The 23,181-nt window shown below is 45.3% G+C and overlaps 1 protein-coding gene across 1 annotated transcript; it reads right to left on the minus strand.

The window, feature by feature from the left end:
* Nucleotides 1-368: 368 nt before the first annotated feature.
* LOC116973589 (presenilin-2-like) lies at nt 369-23,181 on the minus strand. The gene is made up of 11 exons (XM_033021813.1): nt 22,932-23,181; nt 18,129-18,312; nt 17,169-17,404; nt 14,211-14,352; nt 10,860-10,927; nt 10,548-10,768; nt 8,570-8,668; nt 6,777-6,854; nt 4,812-4,946; nt 3,358-3,476; nt 369-2,109 (listed from the first exon to the last, which is right to left on the minus strand). The coding sequence occupies exons 2-11, from the start codon at nt 18,258-18,260 to the stop codon at nt 1,954-1,956; spliced, it is 1,386 nt and encodes a 461-aa protein (XP_032877704.1). The 5' UTR covers nt 18,261-18,312; nt 22,932-23,181; the 3' UTR covers nt 369-1,953.

Here is a 23,181-nt window from a genome sequence, read left to right on the forward strand (position 1 = left end):
AAAGCCCTGGGCCAAATGTTTGCGCTCCTTGCCCAAACAAGCTGGATATTCATCTAAGTTTGGTATCTAAGATAGACACAAAAAGCTGGAGTAACTCAACAGGACAGGCAGCATCTCTGGAGAGAAGTAATGGGTGATGTTTCGGGTCGAGACCTTTCTTATTCTTCAGATAGTTTTGAATCTGCTCCAGAAATAATGGCAATGCTGAATGTGAAACAAAGTATGTGGACTATGACTAACACTGACACTTGCTTATGAATTATTAATAGGCTACTTATTTCTGGCCAGCTCAAGTTCAAAAGGTGATACCGAGTTCCATATTTTCCTTTGGGTAACTCAATTCATCCTTGTCAATTATCCTTTTTTTAAATGTGGACAGAAGCACAATTCATCCAGCAGAACAAAAGCCGAGAACTAAAGTTTTTGTAATAATCAATTTTACTTTGACCAAAAATCACAGATCATTTATGAATTTCAGATGTGTAACTGACCTCTTGTCCAGTTGCATGTTATTGGAAACCATCACAAACATCCTAATTGGTCTGTGCCACCTGACACCTCCCAACAGCACCATAGGTGTTTTGTATTGGCTCAATGGTTTAGTGAAGTTGTTTGAGATTGCCAAAGGAGCTCCCTATCCAGGTATTCCCACCCATTGAGGCAGAAGGGACCACGTCTCATTGGAGGCCTCTGTTGAGCCAATTGTTTGCCACAGATTTTAGAATCTGTACCTTCAACTGCAGTTTGAGATTTATCAAGAGAGCCTCGGTGACTAGGTAAATATAATATGGAAAGTTTAAATTGTTCAAGTAATAAAATTCTAGCTGGTAGCCAGGTTTCTGTACGGAATGATATACTGAGGTGGCCATCCGGCTGGTTGAATCTATCCAACTACATCATTTTTATCACCCCCATAGTCTTAAATTTCTCTCCAGGGATTTTTTTTTTTTTTTCCATTAACCATTGAACCATTTCCATGCTTTCAAACCTTTATGTAAAACACAACCCTCTTGTTTCTGGGTCTTTTGCCAATTAAACCGATTCTTTGCTTTATTCTTGTGCAGAGATGGAGGAGATAAACTCTATAGTGTCAATCCATTATCAGGTTGCTTTAACATTAATCACCAATCTCATTATTCAGATAAGGCTAATTTGTGGAACTCCCTTCTTGATTGAATACAGTTTGAAATTCTCTGAGGCTGCAATTGTACAATAATGTCACTCGTTTTTACACAGCATTCCCCCAAACTCTATCCTAATCAAAAAGCATGCAATTCTATTGTACTGGCTAAATTGCTACAAAAACCTGAGGAAATATTTGGGTGAGATTGTTGCATAAAAAACACTCACTCGTACAAAAAGTGCTTCCTGTTCTGTGCAAATTGGCCTGCTAGTAATCATAATTAGTTATAGTCAAAGATTTATTTAAAGTAATTAGAAAATTAGACGAGCTTGTAGAGAATCATTCACATTCAAGGAAAACGTGGGATAGATGCCACTGCCTTAATTGTTCCATGGGATACCAGTTCCCCAATATTTGTTAAGGTATGATGATGAAATGAAATCATTCTCAAATATGTAAGAATGTTGGAATAATTAAGTCCTTCTTCAATCCCTGGTCCACTTTATATTATCTTAAAATTTTATGTTCAGTCTGAAAAGGTTCACCACAAGAGTTGTTTTGTGAAATCCTTGATGTCTTGTCAGAAGGATGACTAAATACATTTAAGTTACTAATAGGCCTGCTTTTATAACTTGTTTCTATGAAGACACCACAAAAATGGAGCTTAACACAATCTGGTTGCCAGAATCAAAATGGTTATACCACTTTCATCATTAAAACACACCAAATATGCAAGTGATAATATTTTGTTTTTCTTAAGTTGTAATGTAACATTAGTGCCAACTTAGCACCTGCTGAAGATGAGGATTTAATCAAGAGTTATTTGTTTCCTAAATATAAAACTGGTGGAAAGCAAGAGTGTCCATGAACGGACGCACCAGGTTGTCTGTGGAGAAGTAGAACACCAGGCCGAAGGTGATGGAGATTGGAAGAGCAGGCAAGGCTTTCTTAAACACGGCCAGCAGCAAGAGAGTGAGGCATAATCCCTGATGGAAGCAAGGAGAAAGTGTGACATTCTTGCAGTTAACATAGATAACTTTTGGAGTTAGAATAAAAGAACAGTATCTCAAATTATAAATAATGCTGGGACATATTGGATGCATTGGTCAGTGTTTACAATCATAAGGCCCCTCTCAATTACATGCCCCCTGCAAACCACCCCTTCTTGAGGCACATTTTCAATCAGAATACAAACTACATTATCCAAGCAGATGAGTTGTACAGCATGAACACAGGCCCTTCCCGTATCCATTTACACGAATCCTTCATTGATCCCATTTTTATTCTGGCATTTCCATCAATTTCCCTCCCCACCCCAAATTCCACCACTCACTGGCAACAATTGACAGCAGCCAGTTAACCGACCAACCCGCGCATCTTTGGGGTGTGGGAGTAATCTGGAGCACCTCGAGGGAACTCACAGGGAGAACATGCAAACTCCAAACAGACAGCATTGAACCCAGGTCACAGGAGCTGTGAGACAGCGGAAATACTAGCTGCGCCATTGTACTGTCGAAGTCAAACTCAGGAGTTTATCCCAAGGACTAGGGCGCAAGGAATGAAATATCCTTGTTGGGGTAGTTAAGGTCAGGATATTCTTCTGCAAATGTTGCATCCCATCCATGACACCACTTGCCTCAGATCTACTCAAATCACAGCACCTTCATCACTCTCCCATCAACAATCTCAATCAACCAGCATTCACACACTAGTATTCATCCCCTTTATATCACCATCAAATGCTTGGCCGTACTGCAAGCCAATAACTCGCACATTACCAACTCATCACCTACGACAGACATCCAGATACAACTAAATTTAAGCTAGCTCTTTCTTCCCAAAAACCCTCTATGGCCTAAGTCTTCCCTCCACCACCTCCAGTTTAAATTCCATTTGGAATATTTTGGAGGACCAAGAAAACAAGAAACTGAGTATGCCAGTGTTGTGACTGTTGGTCAATGCCAGTCATGTTAAATCCTTAACTGTTGGTCAAGCTGACTTTATTCCTTCCAACCCCCATGTTTGACATTTTTTAGAACTAACAAGCAATACTAATTTTAAATAAATAATGCCGTAAAATCACAAATCTTCAACACCCCTAAAGGATTTCTCCCAGGATATGTGCTCAGAGCTGCCTCGGGAAGATTAAGCTTTAGCTCCTTGAACTCTAAGGACATTCCATGAAAGAAGGCAATTCAAGAGCAACATGCAGAGTGCTCCACCTCTCGACTTACAATGAGAATGGCAATGAAGCAGGCCAAGGTTGTGTTCCAGTCTCCGCTGGCACCTGCCGCAGCCTTGCCCACAAGGACACTGTAGAAGATGAAGTCTCCCAAGCCAAGCTTCACACCCTCTGTGAAAAGAGCCACAAAAATGATAACAGGTTTATAATGATAACGAAGGCTTACCAGGCTGGCCTTCTTCCACACACAGGGAAGGTGAAAACCAAAAGACACAGGTACGTTAGTCACCAAGAATCCAGCATGGAATTCAGAAGAAACCTTTTTTACCAGAGATTAGCGGGGATTGCCAAGGAATAATTGAGGTGGATGAAACAGATGTATTTTTGTAAGCACATGAAGAAGAGCAGAGTAGATGGCTATGCAGATAGGATAAGGGATGACCATTTGAGGCGGAATACTACAGCATGCAAAATACTGTGTTATCAGGGCTGAAACTAAATCGGTACACTTATTTACTGTTTTTAATCTGCAGGGGATGCAGCTCATAGCTTGTGGGAGACTCAATGACTATGCAGGATTAAGATTCTGACTTGCTTTGAAGCCTCCAGACACAATTCTTATCAAACCATTCAAAATGGAACTGTTGGCAACTGAGCTCACTCCATTCTTTCTTTCATTGTGTGGTGGAAGAGAGGATTAGGTTAGTGGTAATGCGTTTTGGGAATCTTACATCCAGCTTCAATTTAACACCTCTTCATTGGAAGGGAAGCTCTGTCTCAGCAGAGAGGGCGATCATACCAAGTGGAGATCAAAATGATTGAGGCAGTGCAGCGTAGGTTCACGAGATTGATCCCTGGGATGGCGGGACTGTCATATGAGGATAGATTGAAAAGACTAGGCTTGTATTCACTGGAGTTTAGAAGGATGAGGGGCCGAATCTTATAGAAACATATAAAATTATAAAAGGTCTGGACAAGCTAGGTGCAGGAAAAATGTTCCCAATGTTGGGCGAGTCCAGAACCAGGGGCCACAGTCTTAGAATAAAGGGGAGGTCATTTAAGACTGAGGTGAGAAAAAACTTTTTCTCCCAGAGAGTTGTGAATTTATGGAATTCCCTCCCACAGAGGGCAGTGGAGGCCAAATCACCGGATGGATTTAAGAGAGAGTTAGATAGAGCTCTAGGGGCTAGTGGAGTCAAGGGATATGGGGAGAAGGCAGGCACGGGTTATTGATAGGGGACGATCAGCCATGATCACAATGAATAGTGGTGCTGGCTCGAAGGGCCGAATGGCCTCCTCCTGCACCTATTTGCTATGTTTCTATAAACTAGAATCACTTGCATGCCAGGAGGGGTTGCCTTGCCAAGAGCTTGGTCAAAGATATAGTTTTTAATAAGGATTTTAAAAGGGAAGGAGATACATGGGTTTAAGGGGGATCTGGACGTCTTAACGGCATGGGAAGTGAAGATGGGTTAGTGTTTAAATGAGCAGAATCAGGCCACATACTTTCCTCCTCCAGATCCTCTGCCCCAGAACCTGAATGGTGGACCCCTTGGATCTGGGCTTGGGGTAACTCAGCGATATCATCCCACTCTGGGGCAACATGGTGGTTCCCCTCGGCCTCCACGTCGGGATAGATTTCTGGACAGAAGAGCAAACGGAAATCAGCATCAAAGTTGACAAAGATCTTTGGATGAAAATTCCAGTTGAATTAATATAGGATTTCACACACAAGTAATTGCCAACATTATTTGGATAATATGACAGATTTCATCACATTATTCTCTTGCTACACACATTCCCACCATTGCTCACTTAACACACCCATCTCCATATTATCAACTTTCCCTTAGAAAGGGAAGAAGACTTCTCGTTACCCCATTGTATAATTCTCCAGTGTCAAAGTGCCCTTGGATTGGATTTTCGTAAATCAGGTCTTCCGTAACTTGGGACCCTCTGTATTTCCAATATTTTTACAACAAAAGTTCAGGGAGTCTGCGGGTTCCAGTAGAGCCGACATGAAAATCTGACTCAAAGCAAATCCACCCCCCCCCTGGACTCTGCTCTCTGGTATAGTTTGCCAATTTCTTCAGCAGGAGACGATGCGGAGATCATTAAATGCTAATGCATTTAAGATCATTAAATGTATTAAAAGCTAATGCCTTCTCTAAACTCTCCTTCGAGTGCGATCAAACACTGGGAACCCCGAATCACCTCTTGTTAGCATAGTTCCTTTTTATTAAACTGCAGATAGTTTTCTTACTGGTTACCCCACCGTTCTCCCTGCAAACTGAACTATGTGTCGCTGGTAACAACTCCTATCATCTAAACCAAACTTCTCCATTCTATTCTTTGCAAAGCAGTCCTCAAGGGTTGTCGAAGCTGAATATTTCACATTACAGTTCTTGAGGGGGAAATATGTTTTCTGACATGAAAAATTCAGCTTATGGACAGTTCTCAGGAATAGAATTCTTGCATAACTTGGGCACCCCCTGCCTTCAAAAACACTTCTGCAAGTTCTCTTGCCCTTTTCATGATGGCCACAGCCTCTTGGTGCTTCCCAGAGACACCTGCACAATCAGAAGGGCCGGCAACTCTATAAGGCACTGTTCCTTTTGGAAGAACCTGTGAAGAGCTTGGAGATCAATCTCGACAGCACGGACCCTTACTACAGATAATCCATTGCACCTTCTTTATGACGAAGCATGTTTAAGAAAGTGCCATCTTCATAGTCCCTCGTCACCCTCCCCCAGAGACCTCAAGAACATCTCATACAACCCACCTGTGTTGTAATCTCGTCATATATAGAGCATATTGTGCAATGGTTCAATAATGTTTATTATTGTACCCTCATCCTGGTGAGTTAAACAGTGGGAAATCGAAAAATGCTTTAGATCAGAGCTCCGGATGGAAATTTGCCCACATTCCGGACCGCTGGTGTACTAGACCCCAACCGTGACTTTAGACCCCTCCACTCCAACTGCACTCTCAATACAAGGCTATGACTGCACACCCTGTCAGCACTCAGGCTCACACTGAGTGAGCCAGATCATTGGGATTTCTGATCTATCAGGCAATCGATATAAAAATTGCAGAATATTGAGAAAAAATGTGGGTGTCATGAATTTAATCTTAAGGAGGCCTGAATATCATATGGGCAGAAGTTATGTTATAATTATAATAGTATTAGTTAGACTTCTATCTGGTGAAAAGATATCCTGAAATGAAAACAGAAATGCTGGAACTACTTGAAATGTTAACACTTCGCAGATGTAGTCCAGCCTATTGAGTATTTCCAGCATTATCTTTTTTTAAGTTCAGTGTTCTGTAGGATTCCACAATCACAATATTGTCATTGATATAGGCTATTATAACGAGGTTCTTGGACCTGCCTGCAATAAATAGTCTGCATCCGAATATCGTATTTACGCTGCCTTCCTGGGAATCCCCAACTACCAGTCTTACACCAACCTGAAGTGCACGCATTGTTCAGAGGCTCCGCTGTCCCCACATCTCGCTTTGCCATCGTCACCAGCCAAACCATGGTAGCTGCAGAGAAAGGCAATGGTTAGTTTAGGGATACAGCGTGAAAACAGGCCCTACGGCCCACCCAGTCTGCACTGACAAGCGATCTCTGCACATTAACACAAGCCTACACAAACTAGGGACAATTTACACTTATACCAAGGATACAAACCCAAGCCAATTAACCTACAAGCCTGCACGTCTTTGGAGAATGGGAGGAAACCGAAGATCACGGGGAGAGCATACAAACATCCGTATAGACAACACCTGTAGTCAGGATCGAACCCGGGTCTCTGGCGCGGCAAGGGCTGTAAGGTAGCAACTCTAGCACTGCACCACGGTTAAGCCAGAGTGTCCACTTCTTCAGGTCAAGGCTAATTTAATTTGATTCAATTATCAGTCACATTCCTGAGCTCCAGAGGATGAATTTGCAATCTGACTCTCCCATGAAGTGCATCGTGGAAATATTAGATTCATACCCTTCTACTGTAGATGCGGTCACATATCAGCCTTCAAAGCACAACTGAATATATCATTTACTGGACTCAAACTGCTTGGTGTAAGTCCCAGCCGAATGCAATGTCCAATGGGGGCGGCACAGTGGCTCAGCAAATAGAGCTGCTGCCTCACAGCTCCAATGACCAGGGAGCAATCTTGACCACCGGCATCTCTGTGGAGTTTGCACGTATTCCCTGTGACCACATACATTCTCTTTCAGTTTCCTCCCAGAGTTTCTGAACATGCAGGTTGGTAGGTTAATTGGCCGCTGTAAACTGCACTAAATCCGTAGGGAAATGCCAGAATCTAGAGAGAACCAAGGGGAATGTGGGGAGAATAAAATAGCACAGTGGCGCAGCTGGTAGAGCTGTTGCCACCCAGATTCAATCCTGGACTTGGGTGCTGTCTGTGTTGAGTTTGCGTGTTCCCCCGAGACTGCCTTTGGGTGCTCTGGTTTCCTCCCACATCCCAAACTCATGTGGATTTATAGGTTAATTGGCCTCTGTTATCCCACTTTTGTAACCATTCCCGATGCACTTGGGGCAATTTACGTAGAGCTAGTGCAAACAGGAGATCGATGATCAGTGTGGACTTAATGGGCCGAAGGGCCTGTATTCCTGCTGTATTTTTCAATCAATCAAAACAATAGGATTATTGTAGGATTAGAGTAAAATTAGGACGATTCATGGTCAACTGGGGTTGGGGACTGGACATTGTGCCTTCCCTCACAATGGAAACCATTGTGGGGGGATGTTTTTATGTTAAAGATTCTTATTGTTCCGTTTCCAAGATGGCTGCCAGAAGGGAGAGTGAACGCTGGCGCGATTAGCTGCCGCTGCTCTCTCTTTGAATTGTGTATTGTTGATGTCTTTACTATTTATTTATTTATTTTTGTTGTTGTTATTTTTTTGTTTTGTTTCATTTCGCTTACATGTTTTGTAATCTGTTTACTAAATTTTGTAAGGTGTCCTTGAAAGGCGCCCATAAGTATAATGTATTATTATTATTATTATTATTATTATTAACATAGACTCAGGGGGCCAAAAGGACCCATGAGGTGTAGTTTGTGTACAGAATGGTTGCACTGTACATTATCATTGCACTGAACCTCAATTCCACAATCCACCTCCATTTACTCACTGCGATTTTCCCTAGTGTTTGGGAAGTTTTCTTTAATAATGAAAGGTGACTTTTCTCTAAATGCAGCCAAGTGTGAACAAGAAAGTATAAAGTGGACTTACATGAATATATTAAGGCTGGGAATATTGGTTCGTTCCTCTCCTGGGCTGTCTCCACCAGCATCCTCAAGGGCCCTTTAGGGCACAGCACTGCAATAAGATCTGCAGCAAAAACATGGACAATGTAGCATCAATGTAGCTGATGGCAAAACAAAGCTTTTCATTGTACCTCGGTACATGTAACAATAATCAACCTAAACGTAAAAGTAGATATTTGAATGTTTGTACTATTTCCATTTACCCCAATAATTACATTTTTTGGAGCACAAGGATGCTGGTTTACAAACCCCCCCCCCCCACAAAATGTACCTCAGGAGATCAGGTAGCTTCTCTGGAGGACATGGACAGGCAACATTTTGAGTCGAGAGGGGGGTGGGGGAGGGAAGAAAGCTGGAAGAGAGGTGGGGGTGGGACAAAGTCTGACAAGTGATAGCATGATCTAGATGAGGGGAGCTTGATGGCAAAGTGGGTGCAAAACAAAGGGTGTCACCATACCCATTGTGTTTACTATTGTACTTGAGTTTGACAATTGCATTTATGTATAGTACAGGCAGCTCACATTTTACACAAGCTTGATTTAGATGTTTTTAGAACAATGCACTAATTACTACCAAAGTTTAATTAATGTGCTCCTATTTTCAGAATAATGCACTCCAATTAATGCGTGGCAAACTTACACATCAGCTTTCAAAGTTATCTTCTAAATTCAGTTTTGCTTAGCAGGAAAAATACTCAAATGATTGCCTGTACTTATTAGGTTATATATTTAAAAGTATCTGCCCTTTAGATATGTTTTTGTAGTTATGGAGTAAAAAATGGGTAATATTGTTTTATGCACTGTCTGTTAACATTGTGCATTTCAGGTAAAGCATCGTTCAGATGGAAAGGAGTTTTATAATGTTATACGATGTGATTTACCCTAATTTATTTAGATTGGCAGTGTAATCCGTGCAGTGCCTGGCACGGTTGAGTTACACTCTGTTTTACATGCCCGTAACCCCCACGTAAAACGCAAGGTGTGCGTATTATCTGATCTGATTGCATAGCGTACAAAACAAAGATTTACACAGTACGTGACAATAATAAACCAAAAACAAAAATCTGCTAATGCTGGAAACACAAAACTAAAACAGAAAATGCTGGCAACACTTGGTGTATGGGGCAGCATCTGTGGAATGAAAAACATGTTTCATGTTCACGGTCCCATGGGTGTTTCCAGCATTTTGTGTGTTTCTACTACAGAAACTAGTCTGGGATCTTTCTGTCCAACTGGCCAGGCTGAAAGAGCAGCCCTTCTGGTGGCACAGCGCCCTCGGAGCTCACTGGGACCGGCAGGTCACAACAACATGCACAAGTCTCTGGAGGGGGAACATCCAAACCTTCTGTCTCAGAAGCAAGTCAATTCTCCAATCTGGCACGGCAGTCTGTAGTGTTATTAGGGCTGTGGTAACTCCCCTTCTCCATTGATATGGATCATGTGCAGGCAGTAGAGATTAGTTTATCTTGGCACCATGCTGAGCACAGACAATATGGGCCGAAGGGCTTGTTCCCATGCTGTACTGTTCAATGCTCTACATTCACTTCTTTCAGATGCACAGAGAGTGGTGAATCTGTGGAATTCTTTGCCACAGAAGGTAGTTGAGGCCAGTTCATTGGCTATATTTAAGAGGGAGTTAGATGTGGCCCTTGTGGCTAAAGGGATCAGGGGGTATGGAGAGAAGGCAGGGATGGGATACTGAGTTGGATGATCAGCCATGATCATATCGAATGGCGGTGCAGGCTCGAAGGACCGAATGGCCTACTATTTTCTATTTCTATGCATTATGCACCTTATATAAACACGTTTTCTCTGTCCATGGCTCTGTGCTTTAGAATCCTGCCTGAGTGTGCTAATTGGAGCACTAATGGGAATGTTTAAGTACTTTGTATATTGCAATGTGATTTGTAAAACTGTTGGCCACGTTGCCAATGGCACACCTACCATAAACAGATATAGCACCAAGAATGACCCAGGCTGACCATTCAGGAAGGTACTTAATGAAGACCAGGGCCATCAGTGCACTGATCATGATGAGATAGGCCTGTTGCAGCTGCAGAGGACCCTTCCAGTGGATGCAAACCATTCCAACGGCTCCAAAGTTCCAGATGATTAGGATCAGGGTGGGGTAGTCCATGGCCACATTGTATGTCTTAAACACCTCGCTAGATAGAAAACACATCAAACCATTAACCCAGAAAAATATACCAAGAGGCGACAGCTGCTCTGATACAGGCAAAGCACACATGTACCTACCCCAGGTATATGTAGCTGAAGAGGAACAGTAACAGCAGTGAGGAGAGAATCAACCATCCATGAATAAACTGGAAGACACAAACATTCTGGTTAGAGAGCAGTTCGAGAATAGGTTTTATCTGCGGTTGGAGATCAAAGGAAAATGTCACTTTTTTTCCCAACTTCAGTAGAGCGACATAATACCAACCATATCATGGTCTGACTGATTTTAGCATACAATTTATAGACCACAAATAGCCGTGAAAAACTTGCCTTTCTCATACCTCATGCGTTAGACCAAATATACTCTTGTAATGCAGGAGAGGAGTCAGCCAGTTCTTGCAAACACAAACTCCTGATAATGACTAGACAATGTTTTCTGATGTTGCTTAAAGAATAAAGGAGGCCAGCCAGATCAGTGGGGAAAGCCTGCTGCTCATTGAATTTGTGTAATGGGATGTACTCTGTCAAAAGAAGACTTTGCCTGCATTAAATATCTCTTCTGGAAGATGGCAACTATGACAAACCATATCTCAAGCATAGCTCCCTCTCCTTCAGGTTCCATTTATTGTGATATACACCAGTGTGCAATGAAATTTCTTGCTCACAGTGGGTTATTACCAATCTTTCCAAGCTCATCATTATGGCCAAATGCACTCAAGGGCGGCATGGTGGCACAACGGTAGAGTTGCTGCCTTACAGCGCAGGAAACCCGGGTTCGATCCTTCTGTCTGTATGGAGTTTGTACGTTCTCCTCATAACTGCGTGGCTTTTCCTCGGGTACTCCAGTTTCCTCACCCACTCCAAAGACGTACAGGTTTGTAGGTTGGAAGTACAGATGTTGGTTTAAACTGAAGATAGGCACACTAAAGCTGGAGTAACTTGTCTGAAGAAGGGTCTCGACTCAAAACGTCACCTTTTCCTTTTCTCCAGAAATGCTGTCTGTCCCGCTGAGTTACTCCAGCTTTGTGTCTACTTTTAGGTTTGTAGGTTATTTGACTTCGGTAAAAGATGATCAATCCACAATTGAAAATTTTAATAATGTATGATTGATGTACATGAAAAGTTTTTTACTATAATATGTAACTATACTTTACCATAACATGTTTGCTTGTACCTGTAATAAAAAAAAATTAAAAAAAGATGATCAAATGTAGGATAGTGCTGGTGTACGGGATGAGGCCAAAGGGCCTGTTTCCTCGCAGTATAATGAAATAAGAAGCCTGACACCATGCAGGACCTAGCAACCTGCTTGATGGGCACCCCATCTTGAACTACTCCTTACACCAGGGGTGGGGAACCTGAGGCCTTAAGGCCGCATGCGGCCTTCTAGGCCATTAAGTGCGGCCTTTTGAATTAATCCAAATTTTGTAGAACAAATCCTTTTATTTTTATTAATATGTTTTTGTTCGTCTTTTATTATTTTATTTTAATCTTAAAATGAACGCATTTAAAATACCAAAGAGTAAAAGAAGATTCAACGACATAACCCTCCCCGACTGATGGCCACAAATAAAACATTAGTAAGTCAATGAGGGCTATTTTAACAAAATAATGTACATTTTGAAGTACATTTAATTGAAGTCTCTTGGATGTGGCCTTATTAGATTACTGCTAACTTAATGCGGCATTCCAACTTGAAAAGGTTCCCCACCCCTGCCCTCCACCATCGACACAAGTAGCAGCAGTTTCTACTACCTACAAGATTCACTGCAGCAATCTCAATTGGGTTAGGTTAGGTAAGGGGGAGGTACAGCGAGACCTGGGTGTTCTTGTACAACGGTCACTGAACGTGGCGTGCAGGTACAGCAGGCAGTGAAGAAAGCTAATGGAATGTTTGCCTTCATAACAAGAGGATTTCAGTATAGGAGTAAAGAGGTTCTTCTGCAGTTGTATAGGGCTCTGGTGAGACCACATCTGGAGTATTGTGTACAGTTTTGGTCTCCTAATTTGAGGAAGGACATCTTTGTGATTGAGGCAGTGCAGTGTAGGTTCACGAGATTGATCCCTGGGATGGCGGGACTGTCATATGAGGAAAGATTGAAAAGACTAGGCTTGTATTCATTGGAGTTTAGAAGGATAAGGGGGGGATCTTATAGAAACATATAAAATTATAAAAGGACTGGACAAGCTAGATGCAGGAAAAATGTTCCCAATGTTGGGCGAGTCCAGAACCAGGGGCCACAGTCTTAGAATAAATAGGAGGTAATTTAAGACTGAGGTGAGAAAAAACGTTTTCTCCCAGAGAGTTGTGAATTTATGGAATTCCCTGCCACAGAGGGCAGTGGAGGCCAAATCACTGGATGGATTTAGGAGAGAGTTAGATAGAGCTTTAGGGGCTAGTGGAGTCAAGGGATATGGGGAGAAGGCAGGCACGGGTTATTGATAGGGGACGATCAGCCATGATCACAATGAATGGCTCGAAGGGCCGAATGGACACCTCCTGCACCCATTTTCTATGTTTCTATGTAATCACCAAGACTAGTTAGACCTCACCTTCCAAACCCAGAATCTGCCTCAGCGAGAAGGTCAAGCAGCAAAAGCATGGAAACATCACTGACTGGTGGTTGCTCTCCAAGTCACACTCCATCCATGTATTGCCGCATCTTCACTGTTGCTGGGTCAAAAACCTGGAACTCACTCCCTAATAGCATGGTGGGTATATTGCATCTTAAGGATTGCAGCAGTTCAGGCGGCAGCTCACCAGCAAGGGCAACTACAGATGGGTAATTAGATGCTGCCTCAGCTTGCGGAGGCCACATCTATTGAATGAATAATAAACGTGGGTCTCCAGTACTTATCCCACAGTATTGTAGCCCTAATCCTAATTCTTGCTGCTAATTAGTGAATTTCTACCTTTTTAAAAAAGACATTTGGACAGATAGATGGATAGGAAGAGTTTAGAGGGCTTGGGGCCAAATGCAGACAAATGGCACTAGCCCAGAATGCCAGCATGGTCAGCATAGATAAGGTGGACCAAAAGGCCCGTTTTTTGTGGTTTTCTGTAATGCCCCTGTCCCACTTAGGAAACCTGAACGGAAACCTCTGGAGACTTTACGCCCCACCCAAGGTTTCTGTGTGGTTCCCGGAGGTTTTTGTCAGTCTCTGTACCTGCTTCCACTACCTGCAACCTCCGGCAAACACCTGCAACCTCCGGGAACCGCACGGAAACCTTGGGTGGGGCGCAAAGTCTCCAGAGGTTTCCGTTCAGGTTTCCTAAGTGGGACAGGGGCATAACTCTCTGAGGGCTGGTTTGACTTTCCCTATAACTTGCTTATCTGCAATGCCTGGCTTCTTAATTGGAAGCTAAAGAGGTGAAGCCTTCAGAATCTATTTGAATTAATTATATAATACGAGTTCAAAAAGTCTTACCTTGTAACATCGATACTTGTAAAGAAAGACAAGAATTATTGTCATTACGACAATAACGCTGATCATGATCAGAGTATTAAGGATGGAGTTGAGAATGCGCTGTCCAACTGAATCAGTATCTTCTGTGAACGGGGTGTAGATTCTGTGCCAATAGGAGTTAAAGGAGTTTAATTATAATTAGTCCTGGGTATATCTGAATATCAACAGCTAAAATGTTAACCTTGCACTCACAATATATTAAAAACATCCACTGACTCTTCATAGGTACAATATCTAGACATATTCCCCCCAAATCTTTCTCCCACCAACAACAATCAGTCAACTACAATTCCAGCATGAAACGTGTCCTCCAGAGATGCTTCCTGACCCGATCATTTAGTCCAGCACTTTGTGTTTTGCTCAAGATTCCAGCATCTGCAATTCCTTGTTTCTCCAAAAGAGATGGTATGACAGGCGACCAACAAGTTTTAAAGAGCACCGTACAGGGGAGCAAGGTGCAGAAGAGGAGTGGTTGTGGACAGCAGTTCATAAGTTTTGAGCTTCCACATAGGAGATGGAATGAAGAACTGATCTCCGGATTCAGTCAGTTTATGATGATGAAGGCTCTACACCGAGGCACGTTGTTATGTAATTGAAGATTACAACCAGCAAACGGTGGGATAACTTCTGACCCGAGCATTAGACTCAAATCGTATCAATGACAAGTCAGAGGTTTGTGGTTTCCCATCGAATGTTGTAGGCTGGAGCATAAAAATCCAGCTGGATCCTCCCAGTGTTATGCCCGGCCATCGCTGCCCTCTCAAAGGGTCCAACTCTCCGATGAGATGTTAAACCGCTCACTCCGGGCCTACACACTATGTCACCAAAAACAGGACTGCGAGAAGGCTTGTGTGGAGCAGAAACAATGGGAGCAGCTGGCAGTTTCCGGAGGAACAGATTGCTGGAGGAACTGAGGGCATCAGGCAGCATCTGTGGACGACAATGGAGGTGACCTTTCAGTTCGGGACCCTTCATTTCGACTGAAAGAGTGGAGTAGAGATAGCAGGCAGAAAGAGGCGAAGGGAAGAGCTAGCAGGGGGAGAGGGGATTGATTGGTAGATGGAGTCAGGGTGGGGTGGAGGGTGGAAGAAGTGAGCTGCTGGGAGGGGGTGTGGACATGAAGGGCTGCAGATGATGGAATCCAACAAGAAATGAAGAGTGGAACCAAATAAGAGTGATAGTGCAGAGGTGGAAACAGTAGGGGGAGGGGATGGGGACCATTTGCAGGAGTGTGTGATGATGGGCAGATGGGGTGGGGGGAGGGGAAGGAGGAACAAAACTTTGAGGATGGGTATGAAATGAAGTAACAGGGGCCATGAGGCTTGGGGAAAAAAACTGAGTAACAGAGAGCAGGGAGTTGGGACTGAAAGGGGCGTGCAAGAGAAACGGGGTAGATCAGAAGGAGAAATGGAAAGGGACATGGGGGAGGAAGGTTACCTGAAATTGTATCATTCAATGTTCACACTGTTAGGTTGTTGACTACCCAGGCAGATTATGGGGTGGTGGCATTGCGTTTGGTATCACACTGGCAGAGGCCAGAATGTTCGGTCTGGGAGTGTGGAGGGGAATTGAAATGGCTAACAAATTGGCTCCATGGAAGGAAGCAGAGGGTGGTGGTGGAAGGTTGCTTCTCAGAATGGAGGCCTGTGCCTCAGGTTTTGGTGCTGGGCCCGTTACTGTTTGTCATCTACATCAATGATTTGGATGAGAACATATAGGGCAAGTTTGCTGATGATACAAAAATGGGTGGTTTTGCTGATAGTGAAGATGGTTGTGAAAGATTGCAGCAGAATCTGGATCGTTTGGCCAGGTGGGCAGAAGACAAAGGTTGGCGGATGTATGGAACAAGCTGCTAAATGTGGTTGTTGGGGCTGGAACTATCCCAACTTTTAACCAAGAGTTAGACAGGTACATGGATTGGACAGGTTTGGAGGGATATGGACCAAGCGCAGGCTGGTGGGACTAGTGTAGCTGGGACATGTTGGCCGGTGTGGATAAGTTGGGCCATAGGGCCTGTTTCCACACTGTATCACTCTATGACTGTAAATGGAAGATCCAGCTGGGCATTGTGGGCAGAGCAAGAGATCCAGATGAACACTGTGAACAGAGCAGGGGCAGCAGATTTACGCAGCAGTAGAGTTGCTGCGTTATAGCATCAGAGATCCGGTATTGATCCTGACTACGGGTGCTCTCTATACACAGTTTGTACGTTCTCCCCGTGACCTGTGTGGGTTTTCTCCGGATGCTCCGGTTTCCTCCCACATTCCAAAGACGTACAGGTTTGTAGGTTAATTGGCTTCGGTAAAATTGTAAATTATCCCTAGCGTGTAGGACAGTGTTAGTGTAAGGAAATTGCTGGTCGCCATGGACTGGGTGGGCCGAAGGGCCTGTTTCCGCGTTGTACCTCTAAACTAAATTAAACTAAGCTGGAGATCCAGATGGCGCTGCAGACTTGTGGAAACATAGAAAATAGGTGCAGGAGTAGGCCATTCGGCCCTTCGAGCCTTCACCGCCATTCAATATGATCATGGCTGATCATCCAACTTAGTATCCTGTACCTGCCTTCTCTCCATACCCCCTGATCCCTTTAGCCACAAGGGCCACATCTAACTCCCTCTTAAATATAGCCAATGAACTGGCCTCAACTACCTTCTGTGGCAAAGAATTCCACAGATTCACCACTCTCCGTGTAAAAAATGTTTTTCTAATCTCAGTCCTAAAAGATTTCCCCCTTATCCTTAAACTGTGACCCCTTGTTCTGGACTTCCCCAACATCGGGAACAATCTTCCTGCATCTAGCCTGTCCAACCCCTTAAGAATTTTGTAAGTTTCTATAAGAAAGGCAGCCACGTGGGTAAGGATTGACGGAGAGATCCTTGGACAGCCAGGTTGCATGAGGGTGCCATGCTGGACACTTACAGCTGCCCATCCTTCCTGGTGTAGAAGCTGACCGACTTGATAGTCACCACCACCACCGCCATGCACAGGGTGACCGGCACGAACAGCATGATGACGTGCTTCGCTCCATACTTCAGGATCAGCTCCTCCTCCTCTTCCTCCTCACCCTCTCCGCCGGCGTCCCTGCTCGCGGGGTCACCCCCTGGACCTTCGCTCCCCTCCGCCGGGTTGGCGGGGCGACTGGAACCCGATCGTCGCTGCACGGATCAGAGAACACAAGGTCACGTTAACCGCGCCGTGGCCACCCCCCCCCCCCCCCCCCCACAAGGAGTAAGTGCGCGTGGAACGAGAGCATGTGAAGGCAGGGCGCGAGGAAGCTCTCCTGGAGCACGGACACTGGGGAGAACCACCTGGTTCTGCAATAAAAGTGGGAAATCCCAGCAGGTCAGGCAGCAGCTGTGATGGGAGAAACCGGTCACTGATTAGAGGTCTAGAGGTCAGAAGAAAGGTTGTAGCTCGACTGATTCTCTCTCCACATATGTTGCCTGACCGACTGAGCATTTGCAGCATCTACAGCATTTGGGATTGGCTTATTACTGTCAGATGTACCGATGTAAGTGAAAAGGTATATTTTGAGTGCTATCCCAGATAAAAACATTGCGTATGAATACAATCAAGCAATGCAGAATATAGTGTCCCAGGTAAAGTGCAGGTAAAAGAAAAAAGTGCAAGGGCCGCAACAAGGTAGATTGGAGGGATCGGCATTTAACCTTTGGCCTGCTCATGTTCTATAGACATCATGTTATGTGTGCAAATCAAAGCTGTGTAATTCAAGATACACGGCGTGATACTAATGCAATGCCACATAGCACCATATTACTTTAACTCTGTGTTAACTTTACCGAAGGGACTGGCCCGTTATCAGAGCGCAACGTGCACCGAGATTAGCCGCAGCCCCACAGCCGGCATTGCAGTTCCTACCCGGTTAGTCTGTGCGTCGCTGTGGCCAGGCGTCCCATCCATGTCCTGGTAGGACAAGGTGGTGGAGGTGTCGGCCGATATCAGTGCCGTCCTCTCGCTGTACAGTTCGTCTTCACCGTCGGACGAAATCATGAAGGGGCTTTCTGGGGGCAACGGCGAGTAATCTCACCGACACTGGGCAAGTCTGAAAAACACACACACATTTATTATTTAAAAAGCTCCTACAGTCATCATCACCTCTCCCCTTCCATTCACTGACCCACCACTTATTATAGACTCCTACCTCTATATTTCTTTTGTTCTCTCTCTCTCTCTCTCTTTCTATCTCTTTCCTTTTTTTTTAACCTTTCTCTCCCTCACCTTCGCACGACTTCACTCCCTCCTCCCCTCACTCCCTCTCCCTCTCCCTCTGCGTTGGAATGGTCAGACTCATCATGCAACGGTGAAAGCAACAGGTGTCCTAAACTTTCTGAGGCGCAACTTTCATCATTGTTCAACTTCTGTCAAGGAGAAGCTATACTTCACCCTCGTTAGACCTCATTTGGACTACGCAGTTGCAGCATGGGACCCATACACAAATAAAAACATTTCTTCCATCGAACGTGTCCAAAGACAGGCAGCTCGATTTGTTACTAACACCTATGAGAGAGAAGCGAGCGTCACCAAACTTCTGAATTCTCTGGGGTGGAACCCTCTCCAAGACAGACAGACATGAAGCTCACCGTTTGACCTGTTTTACAAAATGTTAAATGGTCAGCTCGACATAGATTACGAGACCTACACCAAACCCAAACCAATTTGGAGCAGACGAGGGCATTCGATCCAATTTGTGATCCCAGCTACAAAGACAGATGTGTACAGCAATTCGTTCTCCCCCCAAATAATCTCCACCCAACTATAGTTACCCAACCAGATGCAACTAAATTTAAAGTAGCTCTTTCTTCCCAATAACCCTTTCTGGCTTAAGTCCTCCCTCCACCACCTCCAGTTTAAATTCCATTTGGAATATTTTGGAGAACCAAGAAACCAAGAACCAGGTATGTGATGGAATACTCTCTGGTTGAGTGGAGCTTCAATAGTAAAGAAACTCAACACCATCCTGGACAAAGCACACCGCTTCATTGACACCTCTTCTCCAAGCTTACCTCCTTCACCACCTGTACAGATTCTACAAGAAGCACACTACATCATCTTGGCATGGTTTCTTCAACAGCAACTACCAAATGTGTGACGACTGACCTCTGCCTTGAAAATAACAAGGACATTTTCATAACATCCTAATGTTAAGTGAAGGTAGACAAAAATGCTGGAGAAACTCAGCGGGTGAGGCAGCATCTATGGAGCGAAGGAAATAGGCAACATTTCGGGTCGAGGCCCTTCTTCAGACTATTGTGAGGGTGGGGGGGGGGGGCAGGGGAGGGAAGAAGACAGGAAGAGGCGGATACAGTGGGCTGAGGGAGAGCTGAGAAGGGGAAGAGAAAGCAGGGACTACCTGAAATTAGAGAAGTCAATGTTCATACCGTTGGGGTATAAACTGCCCAGGCAAAAAATGAGGTGCTGCTCCTCCAATTTACGGTGGTCCTCACTCTGGCCATGGAGGAGGCCCAGGACAGAAAGATTGGATTCGGAATGGGAGGGGGAGTTGAAGTGCTGAGCCACTGGGAGATCAAGTAAGTTATTGCGAACCGAGCGGAGGTGTTGGGCGAAGCGATCGCCAAGCCTAAGCTAGATCTCACCGATGTAGAGCAGCTGACATCTAGAGCAGTGGATGCAATAGATGAGGTTGGAGGATGTGCAGGTGAACCTCTGCCGCACCTGAAAAGACTTCTTGTGTCCTTGAATGGAGTCAAGGGGGGGGGGGGGGTAAAGCGACAAGTGTAGCATTTTCTGTGGTTGCAAGGGAAAGTGCCAGGAGAGGGGGTGGTTTGGGTGGGAAGGGACAAATTGACCAGGGAGTTATGGAGGGAGCGGTCTCTGCAGAAAGCAGACGGGAGGAGATGGGAAGATGTGGCCGGTGGTGGGATCCCGTTGGAGGTGGAGAAAATGTCGGAGGATTATTTGTTGTATGTGACGGCTGGTAGGGTGGATGGCGAGTACAAGGGGGACTCTGCCCTTGTTACGAGTGGGGTGGAATGGGGAGTGAGCAGAGTTACGGGGTATAGAAGAGACCCTGGTGAGAGCCTCATCTATAGCAGAAGAGGGAGACCCCCATTCCCTGAAGAATGAGGACATTTCCGATGCCCTGGTGTGGAACACCTCATCCTGGGAGCAGATGCGGCGTAGACGGAGGAATTGGGAGTAGGGGATGGAGTCCTTACAGGAAGCAGGGTGGGAAGAAGTGTAGTCCAGATAGCCTTGGGAGTCAGTGGGTTTATAGTGGATGTCGGTCAGTAGTCTATCACCTGCAATGAAGATAGTGAGGTTTAGAAATGGTAGGGAAATGTCGGAAATGGTCCAGGTGTATTTGAATGCCGGATGAAAGTTAGTGGTGAAGTGGATGAAGTCAGTGAGTTGTGTGTGGGTGCAGGAGGTAGCACCAATGCAGTCGTCGATGTAGCGGAGGTAGAGTTTGGGGATAGGGCCACGGTACGCCTCGAACAAAGATTGTTCGACGTACCCTACAAAGAGGCACGCATAGCTAGGGCCCAAGCGCGTGCCCATAGCTACGCCTTGTATTTGGAGGAAATGGGAGGAGTGAAAGGAAAAGTTTTTCACTATCTCCACAGTCGCCTCCAATTAATAAACCATTCTAACCTGGACAGAAAATCCCACTTACTCCAGAACCGCTGAGTACTGCTGCATTGTAGGGAAAACCTTCAGCACATGGATTGCAACAGTTCAAAGGGTGGTTTGTAATAACACTCTCATAATGGCAAGTGGAGACTACCAACAAGTATTAGTCTTTTCAGAGACACACACATTGCAAGTGTGAATGAGAAAACAAATGAGCAGGAGGAGGCAGCTTTAAAAATACAGGTCAGCTAGTGTGGGATGGCAAGTGAACAGGATATGGTGCGGGTTTGGACACAGGAAGGGTTTGGAGGATCTCCAGTTTATTGAAAGGTTGAACAGACAGTCATGGAAAAAGGAAGGTATGGATGGTTTCAGCAGAAATGGGCTGAGTCAGGAACAAACAGCTGGCGTTAGGAGGTGGATAGGAGTGGACTTTGTGATTGAATAGATAAAAAGGACCACGTCTTGTTAGAATCACAAAATCATACACTGGTTCGATTTGGAGAATCATTTGGCAGAGACAGGACCAATGATTCTCCAAATCGACCCATTCTACCATTGACAGCTTTTGAAAAGGGTTATTCAATTAGTTCCACTCACTCACCCTTATCCAACACCACTGAAAGATTTCAAGTATTTATCCTACTCCATTTAAAAAATATGTATTGTTGAATTTGTTTCCCCCACCTACTCAAACCGTGCATTCCAAATCCTAACAACTTCGGGTTGGTGATAGGGGGGCAGGGATTTCTACCGAAACCAGCCTCAATGTTGGCTTTTTCTCCAGCCTGATCCACCGAGTTACTCCAGCACTTTGTGTCCATTCAGTTCAAGGGTTCCCAACCTGGGGTAAATTCGCCTACCCAGAGGATAAATTTGTTAATTCTGGATTTGCACATATTTTTTTTCTCACTGAATGCAGAGGGTAGTCGAGGCCATTTCTCACTGAATACAGAGGGTAGTCGAGGCCAGTTCATTGGCTATATTTAAAGAGGGAGTTAGATGTGGCCCTTGTGGCTAAGGGGATCAGAGGGTATGGAGAGAAGGCAGGTACGGGATACTGAGTTGGATGATCAGCCATGATCATATTGAATGGCGGTGCAGGCTCGAAGGGCCGAATGGCCTACTCCTGCACCTAATTTCTATGTTTCTATGACTGTGTTTGGTTCTGGTATACCGGTATCTTTTCGTCATTAGATGTTCATAACATAAGTGAAATAGCATTGTTATGTGCTATTAAAGTTGCCAGGGGTAAACGGGACGAAAAAGGTTGGGAACCCCTGATTTAGGTGATGGCAGTCCCAGCTGGGGTTGTTGTTTCTGCAGGCTTCATCGTGTGAGCTGCACCCTCATACAGAGCGGTCCACCCTGGCTGGCTGAGCGGCCCAATTACGACATGCCACTAGACTTCCGTACACGACTGGGCGGGCGGCAAAGGGAAGGGGAAATGAAAGGCAAATCTTTAAATGTCCCTGCGATTTTTCTTCCGGGTTCTACTGAGCCCTAGAGATTAAATCATTCCCTAGTTAATGTTTAACCTCCTCTCAGACTCGCATGACCGCTGAACCCTGGAGAACCACATATTCAATGAAGCCTCGACATTCCTGGCTGACAGAGAGAGGTGTTCCCGGGAGAGCGGCTGCCCTCCGGACAGCACCCACCCCCCGTCTCCCCGGCCGGGATAGCACTCCCAGCCGGGGTAGTACCCCAGTCTCCCGGGCCGGGATAGCACTCCCAGCCGGGGCAGCACCCCAGTCTCCCGGGCCGGGATAGCACTCCCAGCCGGGGTAGCACCCATTCCCATCTCCCCGGCCCAACAGCACACATCCCTGCCGGCTCTGCATCCACCCCTATCCGGACAGCACCCATTCCCGTCTCCCCATCCAGAGCTGCACCCACCCCGGTCGGGCCTGCACCCATTCCCGGTCTCCCCGTCCGTAGCTGTAGCTGTCGCCATTCGCGGCCGGACAGCATCGACCGAGCGTCTCAAACATCACCCTGAGCACCGAGGCCCAGATTGCATTCCATTCGCCTCCAGCCCAGTCTCCCCGCTCTCCCTTTTGTGCTCACCTGGAAAAAAATGTGGAAGGCCGAGCCGAAATTGGTGCTTTGATTATATCGTTTAAATATCCGGCAGACAAAATAAGAACCCAAGGCGGCGGCGGCGGCGATAATCAATCAGCTGCTTGGATCAAAACACTGCTGCGAGCACGGCTTTCCCACAATCCCCACATCTCATGACAAGTGTCGTTCCCTGTGCGGAGGTTTATCGGCGAGAGCTGCCTGCGACAGGGCAACCACTCCCTCGCTAGGAGCCGGC

This window comes from Amblyraja radiata, chromosome 5, assembly GCF_010909765.2.
Source record: "Amblyraja radiata isolate CabotCenter1 chromosome 5, sAmbRad1.1.pri, whole genome shotgun sequence".
Lineage (NCBI taxonomy): Eukaryota > Metazoa > Chordata > Chondrichthyes > Rajiformes > Rajidae > Amblyraja > Amblyraja radiata.

Coding starts and splice junctions, on each gene's coding strand:
- LOC116973589 (XM_033021813.1), bottom strand. CDS start 18,260: ATGATTTCGTCCGACGGTGAAGACGAACTGTACAGCGAGAGGACGGCA. Junction 17,405..18,128: donor GCGACGCACAGACTAACCGG/GTAGGAACTGCA, acceptor TGATCCGTGCAG/CGACGATCGGGTTCCAGTCG. Junction 3,477..4,811: donor AGAGGATCTGGAGGAGGAAA/GTATGTGGCCTG, acceptor CTCTTTTCACAG/AGGGTGTGAAGCTTGGCTTG.